Genomic DNA, 11,153 nt, shown 5'->3' on the forward strand with positions numbered 1-11,153 from the left:
CATATATTCCGCACACTGAACTTAACAAAGATTTTCTGATAGTTTCCGACCATCATGATTAGACATGAATGCATCACAAGACGTGTACTCTTTTCTAGCATCATCTGCACTTCCTGCTTACGTCCAAGCGCACAACGTCGGAAAGAAAACAAGATGCGGTAGTTGAACTTCACTGAAGAGTTGTGACCAATGACAGCTTTATTAACGTGTCACTAAATGCAATTTCTGTGGAGCCAAGGCGTGTGGCAGTAATAGAAACTGAAACATGCAGTTCTCTCCCACCAACGGAGATTTCACGTTCGTGTCTTCGACCGAGGCTGAAGGTAGGCTATCGCTAGCAGAGCTACGCAGCTAGCAGGCCTGAAAAGAGCTAGCCTCGTACCTGCTCACGTCGTTTATTTTTTTGTCTCGAGTTAGATTAGATACCCAGGCGTAGATCCATCCACACTAAGAAATAGCACTTTGCTGTGGGCTGACTCTGCATTTCTGAGTAATTGGTACACAGTATTTCACAGGTAGACAGTCTGTCATTTAGCTTTGCTAAATAACTTCAGCACTGATACGTGGCTGGTGGAGAACGTAGCTGCCGAGTACCAAGTTTACTGGCTAAACCAGAAATTAAATGTTACTACTTAAACTGTGATGGAGTAAGTGACTGAGTCTCTCCTGGGTGAGGGTCTGGTTGCTGCTGTTATGATGCGGAGGGTTTTGTTTCCACGTCAAGGGAAAAGTCACTGCTTGTCAATACAGGCTTGCTGTAAGTGGTCACTTTTATCTGGGATGAAACATTTCACTCTCATCCAAATTCATCCGTCCACAGTGGTTACTGTGAATGGGTCACATGTTATGGCTTTCATAGTCACTATATGTCATCCGGGTTGAACACACATACGTGATTTTCGATCAGTGATTTAGGCCGCAATACCTTTTTGGATAAAAAGTAACGCAGTACGTTACTTTATTACTCAAAGGAGAAAATAATGTTATTTTATGTAACTCTATAAAATGGGTGGAGCACATTGTCTCATAATTGCCGTTGAACAATATAAACCTGAGGCTACAGTATTTAGGTATGAACACAAAGCTGAAAACGGCAAACCAAAATGAAAACCAGTACAAAGACGCTTCAAAGCCCCACAGTGATTCTGCTGTACAGAAACGTTACAGAAGGTAACAATGGAGGCTGTTTGTTGCCTGTTGAAGTTCAGGGTCTGGCTGCTTGGGGTCAGAGTTCACTCAGGTTCTTGACTTAGAGTTAGCTTGCTGTCTGATTAGCATAAAGCAGCTGTTTCTGTCCTGGATGCATCTTCCATTTTACCATCACGCTCTCACCCTTTTGTGCAATAAAAGTAAAATAAAAGTCCATATCCATGCTGTACACTGTGCTGGTATTTTCCTCCTCTGACATGCAAATTCCAATCAAGTAAGCAAGATCAATAGATAAACAGACTAACATTTCCAAGGAACTGAACTCCTGGGAACCGGTTCTCGATTCCTAGTCCCATCCCCTGTGTGTGTAACTGCACTGATTGGACAGGGGCTTGTTAACCATGCCAGGCGAGTGCGCTGGAATATCTTCCTTATAAAAAAAAAGAAAAGAAAAAAGATTTAACCTTTGCCTGCATCGGTCTCACTCTTTATGTTTAGAGTGGCGCTGCCACTAATGTTTACTTTGACATCCTAATTTTAATTGGGACGATTATTGGTCAGCTTGGTAAGGCTGCATTGAGAGTGAGAACTGGTTATAGTGGACTTAAAGCTGTTTTGTCATACATCTTGCGGTGTGTATTTCTGGATTCATGCCAGTCTAAAAGCACACATTACACGATGTAAACAAATATGTCATCCTCAGAACTCAGCGGCACCATCAGCACTCCAGATGTTAAACTGAATATAGGCAGTGACAGTGGGAAGGACCCGTATGCCACCACCTTCCTGAGACAACGAGGCTACGGCTGGCTGCTGGAGGTGGAGGAAGAGGACAATGAAGAGAGCAAACCTCTTCTGTAAGTGCATGGTGGTTTTATTTTGCAGGAACAGCCATAGTGCTTTAAGTGTGTTGTATTATGACTCACATCAACTTGGCTAATCTTTACAATAAACTTATATAGTGGGTTATCTTTCCCCCCAAAAAAATGTCATCCAAGTCTGCACTGTGTAGACTTCTTTTAGATAACTGGGAGTACTTGTAGTGAAATGTTTCTGCTTTTTTATAATTGTACTGAGATGTTGAAACTGTAGGATTACTTACGGGGAACTTATTCTCTACCCGAACCCAGAGCAGTGTGACAGAGATGTTCCTGCTCTATGGAATAACACAGACATCAGAGTACACAATACAAGCATGCACTATTGGAACAAGATGTATATCAGAGGAATAAAACAATAGATCCCCTTTAAGGTGAAGGGCTGGACAGTTGTATTGTTCCACTGCTTCTGAACAGTTCAGTTCACCTTGTGCTGCTTGCTCAAAACACATGCACATCTGTAGATCCTGTTTTTGTGATCTTCACCATTGAAACTGACTGGGTTAGACTTGACTTTAACACCAGTGATGATCATGTCATCTTGTTGTGCTTCTTTTTGAACAGGGAGGAGCTGGACATTGATATAAAGGACATCTATTACAAGATTCGATGTGTGCTGATGCCAATGCCATCACTGGGTTACAACCGGCAGGTGGTTCGAGACAACCCAGACTTCTGGGGCCCTCTGGCTGTGGTGCTGCTCTTCTCCATGATCTCCATCTATGGACAGTTCAGGGTGAGGAGGACACAAGAAACACAGCTGTGTCGCTTCATTCAAACATGTTCAAACTACAGCAAGACCATCATCATCTGTCCTGCCTGGATGGCATTTGAAACCAATGTTTGTGGGTTAAACAGGAGTTGAAGTAGTGCTCATTATGTTACTGCTTTTCTTTCATGTAGCTTCATACTGAATCCAGAAAAGAACTAAAGCCCAAAATAGCATTGGCCGTATCAAACAGCTCCAGTGCACTGGGCTGCACAGCACTTTGAGATCTGTGTGGATTGGCTGTGGGTTCCAGTCTCTGCTGGAGCCAGTAGCCTCCAGTAACTCAAAACCTTTACTTGTAATTAGGGCTCGGCGATATGGCCCAAAATCCACATTGCTGTAACGATATATATCACAACATATTCTTTTCTTCTGTATATATGTCTGAACTGAACAGTATAGAATGCCATTTAAGCATATTTATTGTGCAAAACTTTTTTTTTAAATGTTTAAATTGCAAAACTTTTCAAATAACTTTTAAGATCTTTTTCCAAATACCAATACACAAAATTCTAAGTTGTTTAAAATAAAGTGGAAAATGTGCCTTTGGAACAGGCTTGGAAAAGATCGGTCTGCTGGTGTTAGAGCCACTTGACTGACTGGTGTTTGTGGAGGGCACAGTTTTTGGCTTTCCTTTTAAACCTTTGGTATGCAGACTTGGTATTCCATCTCTTTGCTATCAATGTCCCCGGCATAATTTGCTATTTTTCTGCTCAACATCTGACCGCTTAAACCCAAACCAGGTCCAAATGCGTTGCACCGGTCTTCTTTATGAGCACCGGTCGACCGTGGTTCAGGGGGTTGGGAAGCTCATCTTGTAACCGGAAGGTTGCCGGTTCGATCCCCAGCTCTGTCTGTCTTGGTCATTGTGTCCTTGGGCAAGACACTTTACCCTACTGGTGATGGCCAGAGGGGCTGCCCCAGGGCAGCTGTACAACTGTGGTTTGCCTCCACCAGTGTGTGAATGTGACAGTGAATGAATAGTGGAATTGTAAAGCGCTATATAAATGCAGTCCCCACGTGTAAGCTCCATGCTTGCAGCCACTGCGATGCTTTCAATCAAAACAGGTGCAGCTTGATGACATCATCAACATGCGGTAGAGCTGTATAGTCAAAATCTCTGCCGTTGGCCAAATTCATATCGTTTCTACCATATAACGTTTCTACCGCCCAGACTTGTACTAGCTAGGATTACTTCCTGAACAACAAAAGTAGCTCCAGTCCTATGGTGAGCAGTGGAAGCAGTGAGTCTGTGAAAATGAAGACGGATTGCACAGGTCTGCAAAAAATATTTATATATTTTTTCAGCTGCGTGGGATATTTTAGGTAAATTTGATGTTTGTAGGGTGCTGAATCCAAACATGATCTCCCTCCATCATGAACAGTTTTTTGCAAAACACAAAGAATTTACATTAAGGTCGTGTCCAAATTCATGGGCTGATCCTCCTGAGGCCGCATTTGTAGACCGATTACGTCACAGCGACGCGCCGAAGGCTGTCCAAATGCGTAGACTCCTCCAAATGCAGCCGACAAACGCGTCCTCCTTTTCACCGCATTTGAAGGATGGGACGGGTGTGTCCTTCGTGGCCCACCATATCCCAGAATTCATAGCGTGGCCCAGCCAAACTCCAGTTTTCAGCAATGGCGGCTGCTACTAAGTTTTATTATTCTTTCTGGGTCACAAAATAAACTTTTAACATATTGTCAGGCGAGAAAGTAGCTGTGTAAACATCAAATATCTGCTCGGTTTATCAAGATATCGCATATTTGCAAAAGTGCTTCGATGTTTTCGGAGGCGTCTGCTACCCACCAGCTTGACAGCTAGCCGGGAGCTCGAGGGTCACTGATGCAGCCGAGAACGGCACAGATCACCGCGGACTTTCGCTACTCAGGTTAAACGTGATATATAAGTCACTTAGACAACCTAAAAATGTTATTGTTGGGCTTTTTTCAGTGTTTTATTTGTTCGTGAGTCAGTCAGTTTGGCTGAGATTAAAATTATTAGATTAGATAAAATAAAACTTTATTAATACCTCAGGTGGGTTCCTCCTTGGTTTTCACACAGCTGACTAAACATCAAACAGAAAACTGATTAAACAGAAGTGTGAGATAGTCGAGAGTTTACGCCAGTGTCCTGTTATATTTTAGATAGCACGGAGCAGACGGCGAGTTTATTAAACTCCACAGAGACAGCGGTGACGCTAATCTGAAGGTGAGACCGTCCCATTTCTCGGCCGTTTACTTCCGGCCTACCCGACTCCTGAGGACCCGGCCCACGTAGACTGCGAAGGCCGGGTCCTCAGGAGGATGCAGCCCATGAATTTGGACACGTCTTAAAAAAGCACAACAGCGATGAAACAAGTCAATATTTTGTTACAATTAACTATGCATCATTTTTCTTATGATTGAACGAAGAAACAAAAGACGATTCGTTCATGATAGATGTAACACTACACGTTTACTCTTGTCTGTGAAAGCTTCTCTTCGATGCTCCCAACACGCTTCCCTTTCCTCCCATTTTCTGTTTGTATTTCTCTGGAGTCTCGCTCTTAGAAATATTACATTAATGTAAGAAATCATTATGGGATATGGTTTTTAACTCAGATTTCAGTTTAAAAATTCTACGCTGAGTTAAACTAAAAACATGAGTTTTGCAAGAAAACGCGACGAGAAGGAATTTTAAAAATATTTTTCCCGGTTTCAGCGAGTACAAATCTATAAGAAACACTCGTATGCAGTTTTTTGGTTGCAGACCTGTGTTACGTTTCATTGTTGAGGGAATTTCCCCAGTGGAAGAGGACTGTGATGATCGGCTGCTTTGTTTCTCTGTTTGCTGAATTCGGTTAGGCCTATTACCTGGTTTTGTTTGGTAAGGTGAAATATGTCAGGTACACACCAACTCGGGTTCATTGTTTGTACCTCTTTCCACCAGCAGAGTACAGAGTTGCTTGAGTGAGAGAAGATCTTGTAACTTAGTGCAGTTGATTTATTTTATTACAAAGATATAAGTTTGCATTGAGGATGAGTTGATTTTAGTTTGTATATGCTGTTGGTTATAGTTCTTATTTAGTCCCATCTGGCTTCTTGACAGATATCTGATGAAAAACACGGCATTTTGTTTGTGCCAAGTGACATTTGGAAACGACAGATTGAAAATGTGTCCAGTGGAAACTTGAGTACATTGTGCTAATTAATCGGATTAAATACAACCTTTCCTTTGAACCAACCACGTCCTTTTGTGTAGACCAACAAATGCAGCTTCACTAGACAGTACTTTGCATCCTCTACATTATATGCATCTGCGTCAGACATATGTATAATGTACTAGCTGGATACTCTTTTATACTCACTGTGGCATAATTCAGTGTCAACACCAACCTGTTCTTTGCATTCACAGGTTGTGTCTTGGATCATCACCATCTGGATATTTGGATCACTAACCATCTTCCTGCTGGCTCGTGTTCTTGGTGGGGAGGTAAATCCAGCTGACACCTGCAGCACTTGAAGTTAACTCTAACTTGTACATACAGAGGATAAGAAATGCTTTTGTTCTCCTGAGCAGGTTTCATACGGTCAGGTCCTTGGAGTGATTGGGTATTCCCTTCTTCCTCTCATCGTCATAGCCCCTCTGCTCTTAGTGATTGGAGGCTTCGAGGTGGTTTCTACACTAGTCAAAGTGAGTCACTTTAATAAACAAGTGTCTTATGTTTTCATGTTGTTACAACCTGCCTCATAGGCTACAGCAAAATGAAAGATGTAAATAAAGAACATGATTATGACAGCAAATCGGTAGTGCTATGCATGTATGGGTATTTTGTAAAGATTGTAGGAAGCAGAGACGGCTCAAACACGTGCTGAGCTGGTCTAGTCTAGTAAGCTGGTGTTCAGATCATTGTAGAGAGTAAGTGAGAGGGCCCGCTCCGAAACGGAGGCTGGACGGCTGTAGTCAAAGGCTACATCTACACTGATAAATTCGAAAACACTCTGCGTCCACACTATCATTTTCAGTCGTTTCCGAGAGTTCGTCCACACTGAAAACACTTACCTTCCTGTAGTGCGCATGCGTGAAACATAGGGCAATTCGACCTGCGTCATTTCCTTCTGCCATTCCTTCTGAGGAAAAGCACCGAGTTGTTGCTGCGAGTAACACGAGTACAAAGTTGCTCTGAGGAAACATTGCGTCTTCTGGAGCATGTACAAACTGATATTAGAATCAGAATTAATCTTCAATAGGGCTGCTGTGTAATGCCGTCCGCCATCTTAGTTGAATTGGTCACATGACTGCATCACATGACTAAAATGCGTTAGTTTTCGAGAGCCTCCGATTGAGCTTTGGAGAGCGTTTTCCCTGACCAACAACGCCGTCTCAGTGTGGACGAAACAGTCCAAAAACATGTTGGTGTGAACATGGAGACAGAGCTTCATAAACGTGACAGACACTGATGCGCCTATGACAGTTTCCTCATTTCTCCTCACGAGAAGCAGATAGAAATGTATGAATAAAAAAAATAGAGAGCCTTGTTATTTCTGATGGTTTGAGTCCTCCATAGTCCCTGGTTCCAAATTCACTCCTTTACTCTAAAGGAAAATATCCGCTGCTTGGTTCATGCAGTATGCAAGCAAAGTCAGGGACACAAACTGGGTCAATTCTATCATGTCAGAGCAGGATGGCATTATTAGAGCATTGCTGTAATTGTGCACTCCAGCCAGTATGTTCTTGACAAGCTTGTCTTTTAATGAGTCTTTCATAACCCACAGCATGATAGAAAATTGTTAATAATTGTAGCTTTTAGATAAGCAATGAAGTTCTTTCACCCTGTGGCTGTTTGCTCTTAATGTTGAATGAATGTCTTCTCATCTTTCAGCTTTTTGGAGTTTTCTGGGCTGCATACAGTGCTGCTTCACTGCTTGTCGGAGATGAATTTAAAACAAAGAAGCCCCTTCTCATATATCCCATTTTCCTACTGTACATCTACTTCCTGTCACTATATACTGGAGTGTGATTGGATGACCTGGAGCTGTGGACCTTTTCATGGACAGTTACCCTGGAGCATGGGTGGGGGGGAAAAAACAAAAAACCTACAAAACCAGGATTTTTTTAAAACTCTGTTATTCTAGATGTTGGGGAAGTTGGGAATATATACTAATGTATATAGTTTTTCCCTTGTGTCTTTGGTCAATAAAGTGCGTATGCTTTTGCTGCTTAAACTTTGGTATGCAGACTTATCAATCACCAGTGCAATACAGATTCCAGAGCCCTGCGTAAACCTGTAGTTCTTGAGTCTAGAAATAAGTCCAGGCCTGGATATTAATGTCATATTTTTAAAAAGCTTAATCACACTGAGGAATATGGTGCCAAATATTTATGTATGTTTGTGCTGATCCTTATTGTTGTGCACTGTAGCTTTCTACCAGAAATGTTCATTTATGCTTTTCCCTTTTTACAGACATGTTAATTTATAGATTTCAGCAGTGGAAGCAGGTGGAATGGGTCAATCAGAAGGATATAAACCATTGTCTACTAAATGTGGTGCCTTGTTCTCTAAACCCTAAGTCTTTTTTTATACAGGACTATACTCGTTTGATCAATAATACAGTAAATTTGTAGAGTAATTTGTCTCTAAACCATCTGGTGTCTCATGACTCATCACTGCTTTACAGTAAACCCAACTTTGTCACACTTAACAGTCCTGTAATCTATACTGCAGCACTAGATTTGGCTACACATTTTACAATCATTTGCAAATGTAGGGTCAAACACACTAAGACAGTATTCTTATTCAGTGCTACTGTACTTACAATTGGGTTTCTAATGTTTGTAGAAAAGAAGAAAAAATGAGAAAGCCAAGAGTAACAATTATGTTGCATCCCCATGAAGGTCTAAGTGGTGAGGAGACTAACATAAAACTGGAAAAAGGAATATAAGGAGGCTGTTGAGGTCAGTTTTTAAAAAGGTTTATTGCCAACATGTTATCAGAAGGAAGCATAGTTCATGGAGAGCCAAGGCCAACGCAAGAAAACAGCTCTAACTCACCCTAACTATAACCAGGCTTAACTAGGCCAGTGCTGGTTTACAAATGACGTACCGTAAGTTTAGCAAATTTAAGTGGCAGAAACAACTGTAAATATGTGCTTATATGACTGGCTGGCAGCCAGATAATGACTGTATTGTATTGGTTTGGGACATGACATTAGAAGAATGCTGAGGCTCATCATCAGTAGGTTACCAAAGAACTGAGGAATTAATCTCTCTTGGTGGCCCACTACGTAGCTCTTCAAATTACAAATGTCAAGGTGGTACTAGAGTAGCATTCAGGTAATTATAACTCTTAATATTCTTTAAAATGTAAGTGCAGCAGTTTAGGGTCATTAAGGATTGAGATAGAAATGTACTAAAAATGGTAAATGGCCTGTATTTGTATTTTGTATAGCGCTTTACTACAACCAGTCATCCACCCATTCACACACTAATGTACTTCTTTCCAATTGATGTAATGCCAAATCACAAAAATATTTTCCTCAAAGGGCTTTATATTGTAAGGTCAAGACCCTAAAATAATATTATTGGCGACAATGGGAAGGAAAAACTCCCTTTTAACAGGAAGAAACCTCCAGCAGAACCAGGCTCAGGGAGGGGCGGGGCCATCTGCTGTGATTGGTTGGGGTGAGGGAAGGGAGACAGGACAAAGACATGGTGTGGAAGAGAGACAGAGGTTAATAACTAATGATTACATTCAGAGTGGTGTATAAACACATAGTGAGAGAAAAATAATACTTCTTACCTAAGAAGTAACTAAGGGAGGATTTATGGTCACCTGATCCTGCTCTAACTTCATCTGGTTCCACAGACATGAGATGAAGTTCAGTCTCCTCTGACAATACACCCTGTACCCACTGCTCCACACCTTTATTATCAACAGTATCGAACGCTGCACTGAGGTCTAGCAGGACAAGCACAGAGATGAGTCCACTGTCAGAGGCCATAAGAAGATCATTTGTAACCTTCACTAAAGCTGTTTCTGTGCTGTGATGAGCTCTGAAACCTGACTGAAACTCTTCAAATAAACCTCTGCAGATGATCTGTTAGCTGTTTGACAACTACTCTTTCAAGGATGTTTGACATGAAAGGAAGGTTGGAGATTGGCCTATAATTAGCTAAGACTGCTGGGTCTAGAGATGCTTTTTGAGTAAAGGTTTAACTACAGCCAGCTTGAAGGCCTGTGGTACATAGCCGATTATTAGAGATAGGTTGATCATATTTAAGATCGAAGCATTAATTAATGGCAGGACTTCTTTGAGCAGTTTTGTAGGAATGGGGTCTAAAAGACAGGTTGATGGTTTGGAGGAAGTAATTATTGAAGTTAACTCAGAAAGATCAATTGGAGAAAAAGAGTCTAACTTAACATCAATGGTACTAAGAGTAGCTGTAGATAATATTACATCTGTGGGATGATTACTGGTCATTTTTTCTCTAATGATAAAAATTTTATTTGTGAAGAAGTTCATGAAGTCATTACTAGTTAACGTTAAAGGGATGGTTGGCTCAACAGAGCTCTGACTGTTTGTCAGCCTGGCTACAGAGCTGAAGCGAAACCTGGGGTTGTTCTTATTCTTCAATCAGTGATGAATAGTAAGATGTTCTGGCTTTGTGGAGGGCTTTCGTATAAAGCAGCAAACTATTTCTCCAGGCTAAATGATGATCCTCTAGATTTGTGACACGCCATTTCCTCTCCAGCTTACGAGTCATCAGCTTTAGGCTACGTGTTTGAGAATTATACCACGGAGTCAGGTACTTCTGATTTGAGGCCTTAGTTTTCACAGGAGCTACAGTATCCAGAGTCGTACGTAGTGAGGAGGTGAAATTATTAACAAGATAATTGACCTCTGTTGGAGCAGCGTTCAGATAGCTGCTCTGCTCTGTGTTGGTACAGGGCATTGGAGATGATAACAGTGGGTGGATTATATTCTTAAACTTAGTTACAGCGCTTTCAGAAAGACATCTACTTTGATAAACATCTACTCTCCACCGCTGTGTAATCAATTATTGTAAATGTAAATGTTATCAGGAAATGATCAGACAGCAGAGGGTTTTCAGGAAACACTGTTAAATGTTCAGTTTCTATGCCATATGTTAAAACAAGATCTAGAGTGTGATTAAAGTGGTGGGTGGGTTCTTTTACATTTTGACAGAAACCAATTGAGTCTAATAACAGATTAAATGCCATGTTGAGGCTGTCATTTTTAGCATCTACATGGATGTTAAAATCACCCACAATAATTATTTTATCTGAGCTCAGAACTAAATTAGATATAAAGTCTGAGAAATCAGACAGAAACTCTGTGTAAGGCCCAGGTGG

The 11,153-nt window shown here is 41.3% G+C and overlaps 1 protein-coding gene across 1 annotated transcript; it reads left to right on the plus strand.

Moving 5' to 3' along the window:
• Window positions 1-92: 92 nt before the first annotated feature.
• On the plus strand, window positions 93-8,424 carry yipf4 (Yip1 domain family, member 4). Its single transcript, XM_085295904.1, has 6 exons — window positions 93-323; window positions 1,853-2,006; window positions 2,592-2,763; window positions 6,194-6,271; window positions 6,359-6,472; window positions 7,662-8,424. The coding sequence occupies exons 1-6, from the start codon at window positions 266-268 to the stop codon at window positions 7,797-7,799; spliced, it is 714 nt and encodes a 237-aa protein (XP_085152030.1). The 5' UTR covers window positions 93-265; the 3' UTR covers window positions 7,800-8,424.
• The last annotated feature ends 2,729 nt before the right edge of the window (window positions 8,425-11,153 follow it).

Source organism: Mchenga conophoros, linkage group LG13 (assembly GCF_057382185.1).
Source record: "Mchenga conophoros isolate Kocher_MC1m ecotype Shallow Benthic linkage group LG13, M_conophoros_male_GT1.1, whole genome shotgun sequence".
NCBI classification, from domain to species: Eukaryota; Metazoa; Chordata; class Actinopteri; order Cichliformes; family Cichlidae; genus Mchenga; species Mchenga conophoros.